At 32.8% G+C, this 23,156-nt stretch overlaps 2 protein-coding genes across 5 annotated transcripts; one reads left to right on the forward strand and one right to left on the reverse strand.

The window, feature by feature from the left end:
* Positions 1-198: 198 nt before the first annotated feature.
* Positions 199-18,920, reverse strand: LOC123266186 (mediator of RNA polymerase II transcription subunit 13). 4 transcript variants are annotated; one of them, XM_044730232.1, is made up of 14 exons: positions 18,782-18,920; positions 15,859-16,171; positions 14,828-14,996; positions 14,567-14,709; positions 14,066-14,507; positions 12,614-12,769; positions 10,989-11,721; positions 5,827-8,991; positions 4,301-4,492; positions 3,889-4,200; positions 3,467-3,805; positions 2,519-2,800; positions 1,954-2,225; positions 199-1,866 (listed from the first exon to the last, which is right to left on the reverse strand). In XM_044730232.1, exons 1-14 carry the CDS (start codon positions 18,848-18,850, stop codon positions 1,734-1,736), a joined length of 6,720 nt encoding a protein of 2,239 aa, XP_044586167.1. In that variant the 5' UTR covers positions 18,851-18,920; the 3' UTR covers positions 199-1,733. The 4 variants fall into 4 exon arrangements, with proteins under 4 accessions (XP_044586167.1, XP_044586166.1, XP_044586169.1 ...); XM_044730231.1 differs by having other exon boundaries at positions 14,567-14,712; XM_044730234.1 differs by lacking the exon at positions 18,782-18,920 and adding an exon at positions 16,308-16,651 and having other exon boundaries at positions 14,567-14,712.
* A 358-nt stretch (positions 18,921-19,278) lies between these two features.
* On the forward strand, positions 19,279-23,068 carry LOC123266188. The gene is made up of 4 exons (XM_044730236.1): positions 19,279-19,420; positions 19,674-19,789; positions 22,480-22,682; positions 22,744-23,068. The coding sequence occupies exons 1-4, from the start codon at positions 19,346-19,348 to the stop codon at positions 22,977-22,979; spliced, it is 630 nt and encodes a 209-aa protein (XP_044586171.1). The 5' UTR covers positions 19,279-19,345; the 3' UTR covers positions 22,980-23,068.
* Positions 23,069-23,156: the final 88 nt, after the last annotated feature.

A 23,156-nucleotide genomic window follows, 5' to 3' on the forward strand; every position in this document is an offset into this window, starting at 1 on the left:
ATTAATAAGTCTTAATTAATATATATACATATATATCGGTGTATTTAATATTCATAATAATAATATAATAATCCCAATAATAATAATAATAATAATAATAATAATAATAATAATAATATTAATAATAACTACCCAAGTAATAAATACTATAGTTACAAAGTGAGTGAGGGCGGTTTTATGAATAAAAAAAACCAACTGTTTGGGGATTAGGATTTTTTTCTATGTACAAGTAATATTTGTACTATGTAACTGACGCAGTTTAACCATCTTAGCCCTTGCATTATCAAACATGCTCCAGTTCCTTACATCTCATAAAATAAGTTCTTAATACTCTAGATTTTTTTCGTGGAATCAAAAGTGCGGAGGAAAAAGTTTGTCTCTCTTTTTTTTTCTTATCCTTTTTTTTTTCTTTTCAATATCGTCATTTTAATAATCACCACATTTTTTTAGATACTTATAATTGTCTAATATCAATAATTAAAGATTTAGTTAATAAATTATTTAAAAATAATTAATATTTTACATAGTTATAATTATTATTATTATTATTATCATTATATTGTTATTATGATAAAGGTCATCTATTACGAATAAAACATTTATTAATTTACTTTTTTGTTCATCGAAAAGTGTTAGCCAACATGACTAGGCCCCTTTCAAATAATTTTCTTCTTTGGAAAATTTTTAATAATTTAATAACAAAAGACCACTGGCGTTGATTCAATAGCCTTTTTTTTTCACTATTCATTTCTAAAAGTTATTATAAATGTCTGAATACCATTATTATAATTTTATTAATATATAATAATATTTTGTTTATTATTTTTTTAATTTTGATCTACCATGGGGTTTGTACATAATCAAAAAATTAAATTACATTAAAAAAAAGAAAAGAAAAAAAAACCATTACGGGAGAGACTGTAAAAGTTTAAATAAAAGAATGTCAAGACCTTATAAACACATAGAGTGCCTCGTCCATTCGTTTCAATATTAATTTTAAAAATTATTTATCTATACAAAATTAAAAAATAACGTAATATGTTATATTACTTTGTCACTAATAATAATTAAAAGCTTTGTACAAAAATTTAATTTACAATTAAAAACACTTGAATTATGTATCCCTATTATTTTTTTACTAAATATTTTTTTTTTTTATTTTTTTCATTTTTAATCATTATTTTTTCTTTCAAATTTAACTATCTAAATTAACGATGAGACAACAATTTTAGCAAATTATTATGCGTACTCTTTCCTCCTTCTTTTTCTCCCCCTCCCCTCTCCTCTCTTGTTTATTTATTTAATAATAATAATAATAATATTATTTATTATAATAATATACTCAATATCTATTACACCTCCCGCCTCTAACTGCAACAGAAATACAATAGTATACAAAGATGATTTAGAAAAAAAAAATAATAATAACAATAATAATATTAATAATATCGATATAAAGAGTACTCCGACAATTGAAATATCAGTGTCTTTTTTCTTCTTTTGGTATGTATAGAAATTGATTGTAGTCATCATTAGTTAGATTCTGTCAAGAATCAGTCGAATTCTGAGTAATAATGCGATCATGGTCGACATCAAAGTACTAGTTTACATTTATAAGGTAATTTATGGGCATAAGAATATAATTGTGCCCATGAAGCCCCGAGTGTTATTATCACGGTAATAAGTGCATAAGAGAGGTGTGCAAAAAGCACCACAAGGGGAGTGGGTCTGGGTCAGACGAGGGCAGCTGCTGTGTGATAAAGCTGCATGAGCGCTTGGACATGTACCGGCAAGCAAGAAAGTCGATCCTTGGTATTCGCATCTACGGCAAGCCAAGACAGAGCGTTGTATCCTTCCAGGACATATCTGTATAAAAAAAAAAAAAATAAAAAATTATAATTTATTATAAAATAACTAATTCAAGTGCTGAAGAAGTGCTGAATTAAAACAAACCTTAACACATCGGTAGTATATTGCGAATCAAGAGGATGAGCCGTCAGAGCACTGTGCTGCTGAAGTATATCGTCGCTATTTTGCTGTATGGCCGGACTGTGGAGGTGAAGGGCGTTTTTCAAAAATGCTGGACATACACCTTCCAGATGAGGACACGTTGACCAGAACCACGATGGCATACGTCCGATTGGAGCTGTTGATACTAGGTACCCAAGAGCCAGTGGTTGTAAATGAAGATTTGTTACGTCTTCTGCTTGATCAGCATTTGCGGTCTAAAATAAAATTTTTATTTTTAAAATATTCATGTTAAACTATCAGTTAAATTTTTATTTTTTTAATTCATATTATTTCATTAAAAATATTATAAAATAAAAATTATAATAATAATAATGTATCATTCCCACAATTTTCCTGAAAAACAAGCACCCCCAGAATGATCGCTTCATTTTTTGTTACAAAAAAAAAATAATATTATTATTATTATTTTTATTTTATAATAATTTTAATGAAATAATATGAATTTTTTATAACTTTAAAATTTTTTCCGAGATTTGTTTAGACATACCTTTGGTGTACTACTGCAAGGGAATGGACTACCAGGCCCGTCATGATTTCCCATACCAAAGGCACCTCCATCGCCGCCCAAAGGTGATTCTGGCCGATGCGGGCTATTGCAAGGGCTCTGTCCACCACCCGCACTTTGCTCAGGCCAGGCATTGAAAATATCCCCAAGATCTCCCATACCCTCCATCCCTTCATTCATGTCGTCGTTAAGGGCCGAAAATAGCTCATCATCACCAAGTTCTGGTCCATTTATATGCTGCTCTTGGAATGCAGTCTGTGATGACTGTAATTAAAAAAATAATCATTTGAGTAACGTTGATGATTTTTTAAAAAATTTATTTGATTGAGACCTAAGAAAACCATTAAAAAAATTTTATTGTTTTAAATTAAACATAAAATTTCTTGGTTAAAATATAATACAAAAATTTTTCTACTTGATTCAAGACAATTAAATTAAAAAAAAATTTTTTTAGGTTTAAGATTTTCTATCTTGAATAAAGTTAACTTTTGATTTTGCATCAAATTATTATAAAAACTCATTTATTATCAGTCATTCGTCTCTGGCAAACATTACCCCCTGATATTATTGGTGCTTCCAATATTAAGGTCTTTAAAACCAAATTGTTTGATTATTTAATGGAGCTAGAGACTCAAATTAAATTACTTATCATTATCCTCTGTGTTAATATTAACATTGTTATCATTATTGAATTGTATATCTACAGTTATTATATCAATTCATCTACCTTAGTTAAATCATATTAAAATTAATATTAAGTATCTTTAGTGTTATCTTCTTTATACTAAAAATCTTATATTATTGTATTCACTATTGCAAAAATTATTTTGTAAACTTTGCCATTTGGCAACGGACTTGGTATTATTAAATAAATAAATAAATAAATAAATTTTTTTTATTAATGCAAGGGTGAATTGAAATAAAACTTACTTGTGTGGTAGCTGAAGTAGGGAAAACAAGTATGTGAGTACAAGTAACATCTTGAGGTGTGGATAGTTGACAATTAACAGATGCTTGACTAAATCTTGAATCCGGTGTAAACTGATCAGCCATTAATCGAAGTGTCGAATCGGGTTCAAGTGACACGAGACAAGCACTTAATACACAGGGTGCAGCAGACGGGTATAAAAGAGCGCACTGCTTGCAAAGTTCTTTTAATTGTTTTGAAGCTTTCAATAGTGCTTTTCGAGATAGGAGCCAACCCCAACTTTTTAATTCACCGTGACCTATTCGGCCAACTCTACCTACAACTAGCCTCCATGGTTGCACCTGTAAATAATTTAAATATTAATAATAACACAAGACATATATTATAATTTATGATCAAATTAAAAAAAAAAAAAAATACTTACGCCTTGCGACATGACACCGACTATAAAGTCCATAAGTTTCTGAAGTCCAATCCGTCGAGCAGATACACGTTTTCTTCTTTTACGATTTGGCACATCAATATTGATAGCAGCAGTCTCAAAAATTTCCCCGCGGTCATCCGTCGCGACTGCGAGTAACCGCGATTGATCCTCACTCAGACAATAACTGAGGTACATAACAGCACACTCTTCTGGGCCAGCGATGCCGAAAGACTCAGGCGCCTCACTTTTAGATCGTAACGGCGCAAGTACGTACGCCGGCGTGTACAAGCGGTAAGGAGCTTTGTTAAGTTCCTGCATATCATTTGAAAATTTTTCAAACTATAAATTTCATGCGTAATATAATTCTACTATTCTTTAAATCTAAAGTCTTGATAGTGGTCCAAGTACTTACATTTTTATTTTTAAGGAATATGTCGGCTGCTGCTGCAGTACCAAAACCAGTGAGACTTTTTACTGTTGAATTGTGATTCAGCAGTCGTCGACCTTGCAAGAATACGTTCAATGCCAATGAACGCATTTCGTCTTGGATTTTCCGTCGTTCACGTGCTCGTCCTAGTTCTATTATGCTTTCCAGAGATATCAACTGTAAATATTTAAGTTATATGTCAGTGTTATAATTTTAAAATAATAAGTATTACTTAAATTTTTTTATATTGATTAAAAAAAAATTGTGACCTTAAGGGGTTATACGCACATAGAATTTAAATAAATTTAATTTTTGTAATCTACATACATTTAAATATATCCACAGAAAATTTAATGTCAATCGAATTAGTGTTTTTAAAGTTATATTCATATTTATAAATTTTAAACGCCTTTTTCTCTAAGTCAGTGAACAAGCTTTAACAAAAAAGGCTGATAAGATTAGTCTCTAATTTTTACAAAATTTTTTTAAGTAAATTTTTTAGTAATTCATCCAAGAATTAATAATTCCGATAAATATTTTAATAAACAATTTAAGGCTAAAAGAATCATTTTTTTTTTCAAGCCTTTATTTTGTTAAAAATAGATTTTTTCATAATTGCTTCAATTAATCACTAAATAATATCTTATATCAATGGAATATTTTTTAATTTTAGAATTTCGATTATTCAAACTGAAGATATCGTGTTCACTGTAAGTAACCTTTAATAGAAAATCTCCCGAAAATTGTCTACAGGAGCTGGAAAAATAATTATTAAAAAAAGGAATTGTTTAAGTTCAGTCACAACTACTTAAGGTAAAAGACCCAGTTATTGACACTGGTCTAGTTATTGACACTTGCAATTTTATTTAAATTAAAAAAAAAAAACAAATCAACTCTAGAAAATTAATAAATATAATTTTTGAATTATAAATTTTAAGATAATTGATTTTTTGGGAACATTTTATTTTTTTAATTGGACTAAAATTGCTAGTGTCAAACAACTAGGTCAGTGTCAATAACTGGGTCTTTTACCTTATATACATATATAAAACTACCAATATACATAAAAAAAATACTTATGAAAATTCGCACTTTTTTTTGTTTTTTTTTTTTTTTTTTTTTAACATTAAGCAAGTGGAATTTTTTTACTAAATTTTTTTCATAATAATTTAATTATTATAAAAATCTAAAAAATTATAAGATGTCTGTTGATTTGATTATCATATTTTTACATAAATCTAACTTATTATTATTATTATTATTTTATAACTTTGTATATTTATTCGTATGTAATCAATCGGTAATTGAAATTGCCATTTAGCCTGTGCCTTGGCATAAAATAAACAAAATCTAAATCAATTAAAATTTTATTCAGAAAAAATAATAAAAAAAAGTGTTTTTTTTTTTTCAGCTTTCTGTGCGTATAACCCTAAACAGTCATAATCCAGAACTACTAATTACTAAACCAGTTATATTATTAAAATAAAATATTTTACTTCAATGAAACCTACTTGAACATTAATATTAGATCTCAAATTTTCAGGCATAGCATTGATCGCAGCAGAATACGCCCTGAGAAGTGCAAGAATAGCCAAACGCCGTCGATCAGAGTTCTCAGGTCCACCCACGGAAAACGGTTCAACAATATAAACAACAATAGAAGGAGGTTCAACTTCCTCTTCGTCGGGTCCAATGGTAGCCGTCGTCGACGTGGTAGAAGTAGTAGACCCCGTCGAGGACGAAGGTGCCGATGAGTTGGCCGCGTTCATCGCCCCAGCTGACATATTACTCGAAGTACCAGGCTCCGTCTTGATATTTATCGCAGGGTTCATCGCCGACGTCGCATTTCCAGCGATTGAATTCGAAGGAGAGCTAGGTGGGATAGCCGGCGTGACGTTTCCCATAGTAGAATTAGCATTCGGGGTGGTATTAGATGACGGAGTTTCACTTGGCGCGGCTTCACTGTCTCCAACAGGTTCCGCTTTAACGGTAATAGCGGTTCCATCCGGAGTCGTTGGCATCGACTCACTCGGCGGAACAGACGGTGACTGTGACTGAGACTGCTGGTGGTGGTGGGAGTGCTGGGACTGCTGTTTGTTGTTAGAATCCGGGTCCAACAAACTCCGGTCTTGAATAACTTGAGTCAAATACGGCGCCAGTCGATTACTGCAGACCTGCGCGTAAAGCCTCAGCTGTTCACCCAACTGATTGTCGCCCAATAATTTGAACCAGTCGTCGATCAACGGCTGCTTGGACCACTTCTGACTGGAAGACTTGCTAACACGGATTATTCCATCGCGGCAAGCCTTCGTTATCGGCGTGTGCTTTCCTAGCTGGCAGATCTCATACGTCGTCGACAGCTCGCGAAAAAAGTACTTCACCTTATTGATCACAGGTTCACTATCCGGAGCCAAAACAACATACGCGACGTCACGTGGCCCCGCGTAAGGTTCCAGCAAGAGCTTTTCCCAGTAACTGAGTGCATATGGAGACAAAGATAACCAGTCTCTGTCGTAACCAACAACTAAAGCTGGTATCGGCTGTGGCTCGCATCGATCTTCAGTTCCTCGACCCGCAAGTCGATGAAACTGACGCCAAGTCAACGGCCCAGTAACAGTATACGGCGCTTCCCACATTCTAGTCGTGCATTTTTTCTGAACAGCATCTTGAAGCAGTGGCTGGAGTGTCCGCATCATCCGAAGAATATCTCCGTTGCACTGAGGACCTCGGGCTTTTATAAAGGCCCACCGGTGAACGCCGACAGATTTTGCTGTTCTTTCTACAGCGTTATTTTCTATCAATTTACCTTGCTCTAGTGCAATCAAAGACACTTCATTGCCGTCATTAAATTCCAGTGTGTTAAGACTCGGAACGAGATTTTGATGATTATTGTTACTGTTATTATTACTACTATTATTACTATTACTAGTGCTGTTATTATTATTACTATTATTATTGTTGTTATTACTACTATTATTGTTATTGTTACTGTTATTGTTGTTGTTATTATTATTACTATTATTATTATTACTACTGCTATTACCACTACTGTTATTATAATTATAACTTTTATTGGCTGCGTAAATCTTGGCAGCGCGGTACAAACTACTAGCCGAACTTTGAATGATTGCACATTGTTCGCGAACAAGTTCTAAAACACTTGGAGTGATAACATCAATTTCTTCCGAGCCGGGTTTGCTTTCACCACCAGAAACAACAGCAAGCAATGAGTTTTTTTTCTTCTCTGAAGGATCTTCGGCGATTCCCGCAATTTCAAGCTCGTCTTCGTAGAATAATCCTGCTTGGGTCGCCAGCCGACGATACACCACTGCACTAAAACCACAATTGCACCTTAACTGTTCCTCATCTTGAAATAGCGCACTACTGTTTGCCCAAGCACCAGCGAGATAAACCGCGTCAGCGCCTTTGATATTCCCAACAACTTTTTGCCCGTAATTACAAACGCAAAGACTGCAGCTGTCAAAATTGTGATCGCGAAATATATTCAGTACAGTGTCACCAAGAAGGATGTTTACTACAAGAGAATTAGACTCTGGTGCGCGAATTGGACCCGGTGTGTCAGCATCGATGCTATTTATATTTTTATTTAGGTACGACGAAGTTGAAGTTGCAGGACTTGGCTGGTCGTAAGGCGGCGGTGGAGGTCTTCCAGCTGCTGTACGATAATGGTTGGTGACGTTGTTGGGGTTTGGACTCGAAGGACACGCTTGGTGAGCTATTGCCAGTTGCTGATGCTGCTGCGGTGGTGGTAAAGAAGGTTGTGACGGTGGTTGAGGCGGTTGAAGTGTTTGTGGTTGATCCTGATTCTGCGATTGCTCCTGCTGATCCTGAGTATTGTCTGCAGACTTTGACGAGGATGCTGAGTGAGGTGAATTCTTGTCGGAGCTGTTGTTACTGTTTGAGTTGTTTGTTGAATTGCACTGCCAAGAAGGTCTGTAAACGCAGTGCGAAGGCAGTGTAATCGGAGGCAGAAATTGGCTGGGTAAGTTCGTCAACGGAGCGTATTTCGATGAACCGACGAGCTTGAAAACCGTAGGCGGTTTGAAAACATACGACCAGTCTGTGATTGGTTCTTCAGGAGGCGATCCCATGTTTGGATAGATGTCGGGAGCGTGGCGATGCGACCGCTGAGATGCTGATAGTTCTGTTTGGTCAATCGCCGCATCGTTCATCTGACAGGGAGAGGGCACTGGGTGTTCTAGGGAAGGTGGAGTTGGAAACATTTTCACCACCTCTTCAGGACGTAGAACTCCTACTCCGCGGTTGCTTTGCTTGGTTATGTCCAGACGAGTTTCTTCGTGCATTCCTCCGGATTTGTTAGATCCCGGTGGAGTTTGGACTTGGAGCTGGTTAAGGTTTGTCTCGTCACTCGAGGTATCCGGATCCGAGTTGTCGAATATCTGGTCGAGGTCTTTGTAAGACACTTGGAGTCCTTCGCTGGTAAAGAGAGACCCTGAGTTTGGCGGCTCGTCTCGTGGGCGTCTCAGACCGTCAGCTCCAACCACGCCGTGATCACCGCTGCCGTTATCGTCGTCTCCGGCGACGTCAAACTCGTAGGGGTCGTTTCTATTTCTTTCACCTTCTTCTCTTAGGCGTTCGGTGTCTTCGCCTTCTCTGTCCCCGTTTCGTCTTTCTCCACTTCCTGTACAGTCACCCTGAAAAAAGTAAGATGTTTTTAATCCACTGTTATTGATTAGTGACTAAGTAACCGTAAATTTATACTTTTTTAATTCATGATTTAGTTTAGTAAGGTAAAGTACTCAGTACTTGAACACTAAAAATGGGACCAGTACTTTAACTTTTCGAATTGTTGTAATACAAAACCAGTATATTTATTATGAGTAATATGCGCATGTTATAATTATTCAATGATACAGTAATTGATTTCTGTAAGTTTTTTCAATTATAAATCAAAACAATTATATTTTTGATAACTTAAAAATTGACATGTCGAGAATAGCTAATAGATGCTATTTTTTTATGAAAAAAGTACTAAACCGTAAACCGAACAATCAGTAAAAAAAACGGTATATCATTTTAAGGGGGATGGCTACTGTGAAATTAAAAAAAAAAAAATTTTTTTTTTATTTTATTAAATTCAAGTTTATAGATTCAAAAATATGTATCTAGAGTTTGGTATCAAAATTCCGAATATTTTCCGAGTTATAGTCATTTCTGTGACAGTGCGTCAAATGACTTTACACGCGCGGCACTCCGACGAAAACGCGTTTTTCTCGAAACTACTTTTTTTGAACTGATGAGAACTGTTATTTGCATAAATATGAACCGATTTGCAACTTTTTTTTCCCCCGTATTCGTCTATTCAGTAGCTATAGTTGCACGTAGGGGATTTTGGAAATTTTGATTTTTAAGATTTTTAAGGCTGTTTGAATCCAAAAAAATGAGGGAAAAAAACGAAAAAATTTTTAATATGTCGCCATTTTTTTTTCAATCCAAATTTTCAAAATCTCCTACGTGCAATGATAACCACATGCATGCATATTATAACGCTCTTTCGTTTTTTTGTTTTAGATAATCCGTTTTTTAGTTAGAGATCGTATCATGGAGGGGGAAATTTTTTTGGTGCTCCACAAAAATGCTAATAACTTTGTAACAACATGATATTTTTTGATAAAAATTTAGGAGAATAATCTTTAATGTATACTTTACAAAACAAAAAAACCCGATCCCCAAATTCCTTTATTATCTCAGTCAAAAAAATTCCCGAAAATCACCTATTTTTTCGACCGTCACAGTGGCCATCCCCCTTAAGTAAAAAAAATTGTACCACCCAATGAAATAGTCATTTCTAAATAATACATATTTTTTGCAAAGACATAAACTATAGTTTTTATATTAAATTTTAGCGTCTAACTACATCTCCAAATTTTCAAAGCGGTACCCAGAACTTGAACAAGCTGGGGCCGTATAATTTTAACAGTACTCTAACCTATAATAGATTTATAGAATAGTGATCAGCATTGTGATTTGTATCAATTACTGCAAATTAAATAAGTTTTATAGTTAAAAATTAGTGTAATTAAAAATGATTGAACGTTTTTAATTGAATTTTTTTGATTTATAATTGAACATTTGCTTTGTCGTTCATAAAAAATGTAATGAAAAAATTAAATAGAAATATTTATCATTTTTAAATGAACATATCAAATATTCATAGTTTTATTTTTAATATTATTCAATAATATGTTATAATTCCTTAGATATTTCAATAAAACGTTGAAAATTTTTGCGGTGCCTATTGCCAGATATTTTATTAGTTCAACTACTGCTCCCAGTGTGTTCAACTACTGCGGCTTGTCAGAATTGGTTGTTCAACTACTACTCCTTGCATAGTCTATCTTAAAAACGTTGTCAAAATATAAATATTTAATTATCTTTGTTATTTTGTGCTTCAATCAATTCAAAATTGTTTATATTTTCATGAACATCACTAATTTGAACGAATAATTATACCTTTCTACATTAAAAGTAGGGTCAAATACGTTTTACTTTGAAACCTGTTTAACTATTAGGTGCTTTACCTTATCAATTATTTAAAATTTACAGATTATTGTAGAAAAATAATTCTTATAAAAATAAATATTTACGGTTATTTTTATCATTAAAAAAAAAAATTATTCTCAATACTAACCATCATGACACCAGGTTCTTGTTTGATTTCAAATTTAGTAATTTGTGGGTGATTTATCGGTGAATTAGTAATCGCATACAAATTACTAGCACGTTGATGAAGAGAAGTAACTGGAGAAGATGGTTTAAATCTCTTAACCGGATGATTAAGCCAAGCCTCTTGAGTAGAATAGTCATATAGCCAAGAAAGTGGAGGTTCATCCTCCAAAAGCGCACCTTCATACTCTCTCGAGGAAAGAATCGGTCGCTTCAATGTATTCTCAGTTATCATATTTACAACTTGACTATTATTGGTATTATTATTGCTGATGGAATTGCTACTGTTAACAGTGTTGCTACTGGTATTACTGTTGTTGGAACTTGAGTTGTTATTGCTACTGCTGCTATTATTGTTATTATTATTATTATTATTATTACTGTTATTGTTATTATTGTTGTTGCTATTACTACTATTACAGCAGGCAGAGGCTTTAGATCCGTGCAACAATGACGGAGCCGCATTAGGGTGACTCGGAGGGGGCTGAGGGCTCAACGTCGGCATCGTCGGGTCCACCGACGGCGGCACCGATGCTGGTTCTGAATGAGGTGTTGGAAGTGGTGACGGTGCTGGCGAGCTTGGTGAACCAACAGATGGTACTGGAGGACAGTCACCACCGGTGGGAGGGCCTCGAGAATAAGAAGGTGGTCCATCGGGTGGTGTATTCGGTGCGTCATTGTTTCTAGTTGAAATCGACCTAGATGTTAAAAATTTTTATTAATTTAATAATCCTTCATTTATAATTAGCAAATATTATTTAAAAAACCAAATGAATATGACTGATTAAGCAATGATAATTAATTTTATTAGAATGATAATGTACACAAAAAGAACAAGATGACACTGGATATCATCTCAGATTATACTGAGTGAAAAAAAATTTCCAATAGTAGCTAGTATAATCCAGATTACAATGAGTATAATTCAGATTATAATGGGTATAATCCAGATATCACGCAGTATAATCTGGATTTTTTTTAAATACCATCTAAAATTTTTTTTCACCACAGATATCACTGAGTATAATCTGGGATGATATCCAGTGTCATCTTGTTCTTTCTGTGTACCATTGTTTAAAATTTTTATTTCGCTTATGAAAAAATAAATTTTTAAAAAATTTTATCCGGTAAAAAAAATGAAAATATTTGTTATAAAATTTTTATTATATAAATTTTTATAAAAATTATTTTTTCTGTAAGTTATCAATAAGAAGCCTTAAAAAAACTAAAACGACATTGACACTACCACCTGAAAAATTACAACAAATTATTATCATGCTTAAATGAATAATTTAAATAGACTAATTAACGAACTAAAGTCATGCAATAACAACATGCAAATTATTAAATATATATTTATAATTTTAAAAATGACACTGGCATTTAAATGTTAAAGATTATTGAGGATTATTTTGTTTAGTATTAAAAATAGTCGATTAAAATGTGGATTAATATATGTAATGATCCAATGATGATTAATCGTAATTATGTTATTGCGCGTGAATTACAATAAATGAATAAAATGTGATTACGACGTTTATTGATTATTTAAAAAAAAAAAGCTATAAAATTTCGGGGCAAAATACCCACCTGGGGGCATTAGCAAGAACAGAGGGGGAAGAAGCATCCCACGGAATGGTAGAGCGTCGATGGAAAGGTACGACAGCCCTTCGTCCACCTTTATCAACTCTCTCCCTCTGATTTTGAGAGGAAGCCAGATTCTTCCAACCCCCGGGGGTTATGCACCTGTAACCGATGCGTTTTCAACCTCTCGTTTTCTATCTTTTTTATTTTTTTGTTTACTTATCTCAAGTAAAATTGAATTGTTTTTTATTTTTATACATATATATTTATCATCGAGACATGGATTTACATGCAATACTGTGACGTGAAATAGATTTTTTAAAATTGGTTTCTAATAAAAAAAGTTACATGCAAAAAAAAAAAATAAACGTCACACAGCTGCTACTATTTTTAAAAACCATTTTTCGATGCAAATTTATATCTATTTGTAATATTTTTATCAAGCATATAATAATTCTATATATTGGCATACATATTCTTCTTCAAAGACGTTCATACATTATACTTTATATTAAATCTTAATTTTAATTATTAAAAATAAATTACATCAACAGTTTGTTTTTTATCGACTCTAGTGTAACATATGAACGTACTTAAATAAAATAAATATATATAATTACTAAAAAGACACTATCGCACATTTACAATCATGCGTTTTAATAATTACAAGTGCAAAATTGAAAAAAAATTATAGAGATAAAAAATATTTGCTGAACTATCTAATGCTTTGAAATTAAGCACGTTCCAAGAAAAAACTGTTTTCTTAAAATTTTTTTGAAATTTTGAAGACTTATACTCATAAGTATTTCTGCGACTTTTTTCATAAAAAAAGTTCAATTTCGTAAGTTTTTTTTTTCTAAACGATTTTTCCGTATTTTTTCGACGTGTGTCCTCAACGGGTTAAAAAATTAAGAATCATTAATTGAAGATAAGATAAAATAACCAGTTACTGACACTAACCTAGTTGTTTGACACTTGCAATTTTATTCAAATTAAAAAAATAAAATGTTTTCAAAAAATCAATTATCTAAAAATTTATAATTCACAAATTGTATTTATGAATTTATTGGAGTTGGCTTTTTTTTTAATTGAAATAAAATTGCAAGTGTCAATAACTAGACCAGTGTCTATAACTGGGTCTTTTACCTTATAACAAGTATTTTTTATCAAAAATAACATTAACGAGCGGTATTCATTTAAAAAAAAAAAATGTTTGAAGTTAGTGACTCTCGATATTTTACATGAATGGAAGTAAGTGAGCGATAGTCTGTAAAGAGAGGCAGCACTAGTGCGTGAGAAAGAAACCAATAGCGATAACCTATTGGTGTATTTTTGTCTAGGAACGTCCTTAAGTATGATTGTAATTTATTCCCATAACAAATAGGGAAAAAAAAATAAATAAACATTAAATTAGCATTAACATTAAAAGTCAATTGGTAGCTCAACAGTGCGACTTACTTAGAACACATGCAGGAAGACTTTTGAGTTGGATCAATAAACGTCCAGGTACCAAGCTCTACGGAAGATTCATTTGTTTTGGAAGTGGATAACGACGATGATCCAAGAATACATTCAGCCCAAACGCGCTCGGGCATTTCGGTTGATGGTTTGCTTTCGCCTTGAATGTAATTCAAATAGTCATAATTAGCTGCCGCGGGACTGTAAGGAGGTGAGGGTGGCAATTCAATAGGCACGTCGTCCATGTCAGTGACGAGAACGTAGCACGATGGATATCGCATCCTGACGCCACCGACAAGCACCTCTACAAGAGGTGGAAGACCAGGTTCAATATTGTTGTTGTTTATCGGATAAAAGTGTTTCCACTCATCGAGAAATTGTGAGTCAATGCGACTCGACTGTCCTGTCAGCGTTCCGGCTAGACCATACGGCGCAAGAATCACTGAAAAGTAAATAAAATAAATCAGTAAGCGTTATTTATTTATTAAAGAGGTCAATTACCTTTAGCATCGGTCTGAGATGCCTGAGTACGCTGAAGGCAAGCTCTAGTGAGGTACCGCACCGCGGGGTGCTGCCTGACATCGACACTTGCACAAACAGTACTGTCACCATGTACAAAAAATGCAAACGAGAATGACAAATGACTGCTGCAACAAAGTTTTATTTTTTTTTTTAATTATTGTGTAATGTCTAATCAAATATTTTTAAGTATTACTTATTCTTGTATTGATTTTTGTAACATTCAGTGATAAATAATCTTACCTGTTGCAATGATGCTTCTCGAAACCGTCATAAGGCTGAACGAACCATTTTCCAAGGCGAACAAAGTCACGAGACAGTAAACAACGTTCAATGAGATTATGGAGAGCCTTGAAGAGTAATGAACGGCATTCATACGAGAGGCCGCTTTCCCAAGAGCCTTGCTCACTCTCTATTTATTGTTAAAATAATTAAATCAATAAAATAAGCAATTTTTTATTTTATTTTTAATTATTATTTTCAAACGATACAAGTCATCGTCCGAATGGACAAAACACACGTGGTACGTCGTTTTATCAAGTTCGGTCGATAACATATTCACATTCAGACCAATCAAATGAGCCATTTCACATGTAGAGTAAGAATGAACTAGATATACAAATTTATTTTACTGACATTAGAAGACACTTTTTTTTTTTTTAATTTTATTTAAAAAATTAATTATTTACAGATCATTTTATTTATTTATTTATTATTTAAACGCCAATCGGCTTTGTACATATTGGTAATACAAAAAAAATTTTTTCAATAAATAAATAAATCATTTTAAAAAATTGCATTTAGAATTTTTTACTATTTTTTCATGTGAATTTTTTTTTGTCATTAAAAATTATCTTTCAATTTCAGTATAAAAAAAAAATTTTAATTATTTACAAGTGGAATCAAACTTATTTTTGGCCATATTTAGGTGAAAAATTAACATTTTTTAATTTTTTTTATTCTGCTTGTTTTTACAGCGGATTTATGATAACAAATGGCGTGAAAAAAAAATAAAGATTTCGATAGCTTTTTTGCCTTCAAAAGTTGGAAAAAATTTTGGCTTTCATGTTTTTGGATAAAATTTCTATTTTATCTTTTTTTGATATATTTTTTTAATGAAAATTAAAATGGTAAACTCCACTTGTAAATAATTACCAAAAAAATTTACGTCTATTTAAAAAAAAAAATAAAAATTTTTAATTTTCTTAATACTTGTGAAACATCCCACAACTGATAATAATAATTATGATAATAATATTGAAGTAAATACTTACGGCTGCCGATGAGCTCCGGTGAAACAAGACCGGACAAATCGGGTTCCTCTCCATACCAAAATATCCAGAGCTCTTTAGCAGCGGACAGCGACAGAGGTGGTGGAGCAGGCGAAGGTGCTATACCCATGTCAAATATTGCGCCTGTACCGGTAGCAGCCGGCGTGGCCGCCACCCGTCGCCACACACAAAGTATGTCGTTCGCTAGACACCGCGAAAAGCTCGACAATACTGGATCTTCAAGGGGGGTACCCACGGATCCACCGGCCATCTCTCCCCACACGAATTTCCGCCATTTTATCCCGCATAGATCCGTCTGGAAGTTTAAAAATATATTAATTTTAAAAATATATTAATTATTAATTACATTACGAAAGGTCATGGTCAAAGTAAAAATAAAATTATTAATGTGATAATATAAAAATGCAGGATCCGAAATAAAATAATGGCACCTGTTACACAGCTTTCCTCGATTAGCTTTTTATACTTGAAATAATTATAAACTCTCGGCTGGTGCTCTTACTCGAGCTCATTGAAAGCTCTTATAGCTTGGAGTATGGTAGTTTATGACAACAGTCAGTACTTATCTCACTGAGAGTTTCACGTGGGCTTGCGTTAGTATTGTATTGGAAGCCACTAAGACTCCTTACTTGTGTTTGTTAATTTGATGCGCATTGTGTCATCAGTCATCAGTCTTGTGACCTCAACAACTTTTAACAAAGTAGCTTGGAATATTTTTAAATGGTTTACCTCATTTTATTTTTAATAAAAAATATTCACTCGAATAAAGAGCACGAGGGGAAGAGACGTCGAGTTACACTGTATGATGGTTTGTCAAGCTTCACGTTGATCAATACATGAGCAAGACGGTGTACAAGTCTGCCCGCGTGACTACGGAATTTTAAATCCATTTTTTTTTAATATTCAATATCTACTTTAATTTCATTTAAATGTTATTGTTTGCTGTCATTTGATGCGGTTTTAAATACTGGTAAATAAGTTGACATTACAAATGTCAAACCAAAGAGGTTAGAAATTACAATGCTTGTAAATTTCCAGTCATTAAATTATTTATTTCTTCATTCTTGATAAAATTTTATTTCTTCATTGTCTGAAGAATAAAAATTTTTAAAATCCAAATAAACACTGAAATTTCTAGAATACTTTCAAATAATCCATCTCCACTCCAAAGTTTAGGCTTTCACCTAGCGGTTTGCTCCATTTTCTTTTGCCGCATAATATTCAGGCAAGAATTAATAAAAACTTTAATTCAAATTATCTACAAAATAAATAAAAATTATACATTAATAATTTTTTCCATTTTTAAACATTGCAGTTATTGGCTGCGTTCAAGTTTACTAATTTCTTAGCAGATCTGAGCATATCTTGTAGCAACAACTTAAAATAACTATATTATTTTTTTTTTTTTTTAATCTATAATAAAACAATGCAAGGTATATTTATTTAAGTGTGTCTAAAATTAATTTTTTTTGTAGATAAAGTCAGCCCTGCTCAGAACTTAGTAAACCTGAACGCAGCCATTAATTTATCGATTACTTAACCGGATTATGAGTTAACATAAAATATTTAATAAAAAAAAAAAAAACAATAAAAAAATAAAGAAAATTTTTAAATAAAAAATAAAGATTACTTATAGAGAGATCAAAAAGTAATATTAAAAAGAGATAGAAATAGTCTCTATTAGTATGCAGCATAAAAGTGCAACTTTTCGAGGCAAGACAACAGCGCAGTAGTAAATAAAGTAAAAACAATGAAAAAAACTAAAAACAAGTTGAAATAGCAGCAGCAGCAGCGATCTATGAGAGGCGAAAGTAAAGTCTGATATTACGAAGTAACGGACAGCAGTGTGACGTCCGCTATTTGCCTCCTATCCTGGAAGGAGAGAACAAGTAGAACAAGAGATCCTCCTATTATTTTTTCTTTCCTTTTTTATTAATCTGAGGTCACGGCGATTTATCTTCAGTATTAAATTTAATATTTAATAATATTGTTATTTCCATCGGGAATAATAACCCACTAGTCTGGTAATTAAAAAATTAAATGGGCCTGCACCGAGTCACTCGAAATCTTTCTATGGACGTGGATTCTAGACTTAACGTACACAAGCATCTATTCGAAGGAAGCTTACAGCCGATACACAAACAGTCGCCGCCACCGTTACTGTATTTCTCTTTCCTTGTTGCTCAGCTACGAATGCCTTCTTCTCTTTCTCTCCCTCTTCTCTTTTCTCTCTCTACATTATGTATATACATATATAACACGCATAGCTACGTAGATGTATGTAATGTATACGCTGCTACCTCTATAAATGTATGTATATATGTGTCGGAATATATTGTACACATCTCTAGAGAATCTTTTGCCTGCAAGTCCTTCTGTCGTTCCTTTTTTCACCCGTTTTATTTTATTATTCTGATTTTTTTATTTTTAAAATCTCATCTTTGGTACTTTTAGGTGATTTCATCCACGGTCGACTCAGCCGAGAGTTTTTAATAAATTATATAAAAAATAATTAGTTACCAAACTGGTAAATAAAAGTCCTGAAACATAAAATCAGATAATCCAGGATGAGATGCCGCTTAGCTGAAAGAAACAACGCCTCTGATGATAGTTTACTCAGTAGAGATCAGAGTGTGCTGTAGACTTTCGACAAGACACTGTGTAGGTAGACGTCGTTTGATTTGGCAATAGACAGACATATAAATATTAAATAATACAAGTGTATTAGATTAATAAATATGGTATATAGGTATAAAATAATACACCCAGGTAATATCTGTAAAAAGGTATCATAAAAATGATAAAAGGTTGGATTTAAAATAGGATCGAATGACATAAGCTGATGGATACTAACTTGTCGTTTTAAAAACTAATTGTCGGAGTAAGAAAACACTGGAGTACTCACCAGTGCGAAGAAATTCGTGTGGCAATCCTCCAAGCTGGCTCCGTTAGTCTGATGCGACGGGTGCGTCATGGCTTCTCCATCGTACACTCTCTTTTATCACTGTTGTCAAACTCCTCAGTAAGCCCAGCACAACACCCTGGTGAACTTAACTAGAGGACTAATTATTTGTCCACCACAATAGTATTTATCACCAACATTTAATTGGATTTTCACCTTTCAATGGCGACTGTAAAATGGCGGACTGCACTGAGCACAACAAGCAATACCAGACACAGACGGGAGGCCAGCCACTAACTAGTGATACTATCACAGCGCCAGCTACGCGACGCAATGCAAAAACCTAAAACGATTTTAACTTAAACACACTCTACTTAAAACTTAACGATAATTTTCATTCTGATACTCACTTCCCACCAATTATTATTTTTATTATTAATCTATTGTTATCCTTACAGTTATTTTATTTTATAAATATTTAATCACTGTTAATTAACTGGAACTACTACTACTGCACTTGCTGGTGATTCTGCTGATGAACCCATATAAATAAAAAATATCCTCAACATGGCGGCTCTCATCAGGCATGGCTCTCTCATTTTTCCGCATTCGGCTAAAAATTCACTACTCTCTTTAATAAAGGTTTGTTATTATTTACATATTTATACACTCATTATTATTTATCAACAACAATTATTTATTTTTATTGTTGACATTCCATGACACTATCATTTATTTTTTTTTTTTTTTTTATTTTTTTTCAATAGTTAAAACTTTATAATTAATTTATCAAATCAATATACGATATATGTATTTATTAATTTATTGTTAATTTATATATTTTATATGTTCACTGTCACTAACACAATTGTAATAATGATTATTATGACTGAAGGCGCCAGTACGTCACGATGTCATAAGATGTAAAGCTAACAGGGCCAAGCAAAAACAAAAACAATCAACGATCAAAGGAAAATGGGAGTGGAGTGAAAAGTCACTTTCAACACGAGGGTAAGTTTATTTTACAATTATTTAATATATTTTATATTAATTTAATATCAATTGATATTTTAGGGCCTAAATTATAGGTTTTACAGGAGTTTACTTTCAGATATGTCGAACCGACGTTTTAACTTGTTCGAACTCGGACTGTGAAAACCTCGGCCATTTTGAAGTGCCACCCCCTCCAAATTCTTCCCCGTTGACTTTTAGCACTTATACGCAGAAGCTTTGATATTTCAGGGGCGGGGATGTTAGTGTTAACCGTAGACAGACCAGCGTGAACAAAAAAATATTGACAATCTTGTACACTGTCTTTTCTACACTATTTTTTTTTTTTTTCAAAGGTGTAATTTCATTAAATATTTCTCATGATTTATTCTTCATACTCCTGTCGTCACTGTCAGTCCTTGAGACTTTATAACTATTTATTAAATTACAATATCAATTTTGCACGCAATATATTTATAAAGACACAAACATTAAATAGTAATTTTTTTTATTTTATGCAACAGATTGTAACCAATCGCACATGGTAACTTGGCTCTATGTAACATGAATTCGATTTGACAATTATAGTGGAGTAATAATAACAGTAGTTTCTAAGAAATAGTTAATATTATGGGGAGGGCAGCACTGCCTATTGCACTACTAAATATTTTCTACTAAACAGATCGATCTCTGGAATGATTTTCTCTTTTACTTGCCCCTTTACTTCGATTGTCCTCAAATGAAACTAGCCGAGTTCTTATTATTTTTAATCATCTATATTATTAAGGGTTATAGGTGTGGCTTAATGTGTATAGAATAAGCGAAAGGAAATTTAGTATAGACCGGATAGCTCAAATAGTAGAGTAGCCGACATGTCTTCGGAAGGTTCTGGGTTCGAATCCCAGTCCGAGCTTATCTAATAATTTTTTCTCGCATATTCTATAAACTCACATTAAGATGATCCTCTCCACATTCCTTTCTCAATCCTTTCCTACCAATATCCTGTTACGTGAATGTGGAACGCTTCACGTAATAATTACCGTAACTCCTATTCTTTCCCGCTTCACAGCATTATTTATATTTGTAAAAAAATGCTTGCCGTAAGATGGACGGTGTAGCATCAAATAATTATATACCGAACCCAGACGGTAATTATACATTAAGAGAATAAGAAAAATTTTGTTTTCAGAATAGTCATATGATAAAATCGGTTTTTTTAGTGAAATTTAAAATGTCATTGCAAAAGTCTTGATTTGAATTTGGGCCTTGTCAAGGTTTCATATCAAACTCACTGATAGTCAATTTATGATGATAAGTATTTAGGCTGCATTCGAAAATTCTCTGTCTAGATATATAATTAAGAAATGACCCTGTATCTTGTAAACTAATGACATTTTTGAAGATATAAGCTCACCCCGACATTACACTCATCGAGACCTTTCATTTGAGTACTTACATCAATTTTTCATATATTTTTTTATATATGTTATATATATGTATATATGAAAATGCATGTGGGTACTCAAATGAAAGCTCTTGATGAGTGTAACATCGGGATGAGTTTATATCTTTAAAAACGTCAATAGTTAACAACGTACAATGTAATTTAACAAAACTCATTATTTAATAAATCAAAATTTTATTTACTTATAGTTTACAAGTACACGGCAATCACATAGTGACTGCAAGGTTGCTGGTTGTATTTAATAATTTTAAAAAGCAGTATTGATTTATGGGAAGAAAGACATCAAACTTACAACTTATCAATACAATCAGGAACTTTAGTTATTTATTAGTTCGATATAATACATATAATAGTATATTACACTATTAGGGCAGAAAGTTTGAGATTTCTGCACTGCGCGCCATGATGCCCGAAGCGTAACCGAGGGCATCACGGCGCGCAGTTCAGAGCTCTCAAACTTCTGCCCGTGTAGTGTATAGTATTTTTCTTTATAGCCGGTCGAAAGTACGTAAAATATTTCATGTATTGTATCGAAAAAAAATTGATGCCTGCCCCCCACCTTTACGGCACGAGCGAAGCGAGTGCTGCTGGTCGAGGGGGGGGGGGGGCAGGCATCAAATAAAAAAAAATTAATGTAAAATCAAATAAAAAATAATTAAAAAACATTTTTTTTTTTTTAATTTTTAGATTAAATAAAACTGAAATTTCTTGAATTCAACAAACATAATAAAGATTATTCTCGGTTAAAAATAGAAAAAACGAGCATATTATCTGAAAATTAACAATAATTAATAAAAATCAAATTAAATTGTTGTTACTGCGTACATTTTTCTAAATAATTCATTAATTAAATAAAGTTGATCCATTTTACACACGTCACTGTCAAACTGAATCTCAGTACAGTACAACCTGGTTTTAAGTTACATCGGATGATCTACTCACTCTTACGACAGTTATATTTTTATCTATATCTCTATCTATATATGAAATATTTTATGTAAGTAGAAGAAAGAAAGAAATATAACCAAGTTGTATTGTACCATCAATCGTAAATGATCAGCATAAACAAAACATAGTTAGTAACAAATGACTAATGTCAGTCGCGGTAGCGAAAGCATTTGCTCCCGCTGTTATAGAAGGCGAATGTGTAGCTTAATCAATGCACGAATCTTTAACTTTCTGCCTCGAAATAGGTGCAAAAGATGCGTACTTTTGACCGAGGTATAAAGAAAAAATTAATTTTCAGATTTCTCCGGCCACTGAAGCCTTATGAGCCACCAGCAGATGCCTCAGAGAAGCTGAACAAAGTTTGCAAGGCCGAGGGTCTGTCAGAGAATGACTCGACAGAGATAAAAGATCTAAATCTGAGATTTAAGTTATTTAGCGCTTGTGCTAATGAATTCAAATGTCCTATTCCTAATTCAGTGATGTTTACTATACGAACTATCGGTAAGACCAAAACGTGTTAAATTTATAATTGCAAATGATAATAATATTTTATATATTGCAGGAGACTTGAGGAACTTTTACCACACTCCAATAAACACAACTCTGCCGCTCGAAGCAACTAAAGACTTAAAGCTGCCGCCTAATCTTCACATTCAGTACGAGTACAACAGGTTCAATCCAGAAACAGACACTAAATTTGGCGGAAAAACAGCATTTCCTAAGAGTTCAACTCTTGTCACTGGTCTCAAATATAAAAAGAAATACCCTAGTCTCATACTTGACAGTCCTTGGTCATAAAAATTTTGTTAAAATTTTTTTATTCTCACTTAAATGATACATTCGATTTGTTGATAAACAAGTATGTAATAAAGTGAATTAATAATCAATTTCTGTTTAATTATTTTCAGTGTGAATGAATTGGTTGAAATATTTTATGAAAGAATTTTGTTTTATTTAAATTCTTTTATCGAAAAA

The sequence above is a fragment of the Cotesia glomerata genome, linkage group LG5 (assembly GCF_020080835.1).
Source record: "Cotesia glomerata isolate CgM1 linkage group LG5, MPM_Cglom_v2.3, whole genome shotgun sequence".
NCBI classification, from domain to species: domain Eukaryota; kingdom Metazoa; phylum Arthropoda; class Insecta; order Hymenoptera; family Braconidae; genus Cotesia; species Cotesia glomerata.

What these genes read in the sequence shown, in the direction of transcription:
- LOC123266186 (XM_044730231.1), bottom strand. Translation starts at nt 18,850, where the DNA reads ATGACGCACCCGTCGCATCAGACTAACGGAGCCAGCTTGGAGGATTGC. An exon ending in ACCGGAGCTCATCGGCAGCC is followed by an intron (nt 14,997 to 15,858) that starts GTAAGTATTTAC and finishes AACAATAAATAG; the next exon opens with AGAGTGAGCAAGGCTCTTGG. An exon ending in CTTGCAGTAGTACACCAAAG is followed by an intron (nt 2,226 to 2,518) that starts GTATGTCTAAAC and finishes ATTTTATTTTAG; the next exon opens with ACCGCAAATGCTGATCAAGC.
- LOC123266188 (XM_044730236.1), top strand. Translation starts at nt 19,346, where the DNA reads ATGGCGGCTCTCATCAGGCATGGCTCTCTCATTTTTCCGCATTCGGCT. An exon ending in CACTACTCTCTTTAATAAAG is followed by an intron (nt 19,421 to 19,673) that starts GTTTGTTATTAT and finishes TTATGACTGAAG; the next exon opens with GCGCCAGTACGTCACGATGT. An exon ending in GTTTACTATACGAACTATCG is followed by an intron (nt 22,683 to 22,743) that starts GTAAGACCAAAA and finishes TATATATTGCAG; the next exon opens with GAGACTTGAGGAACTTTTAC.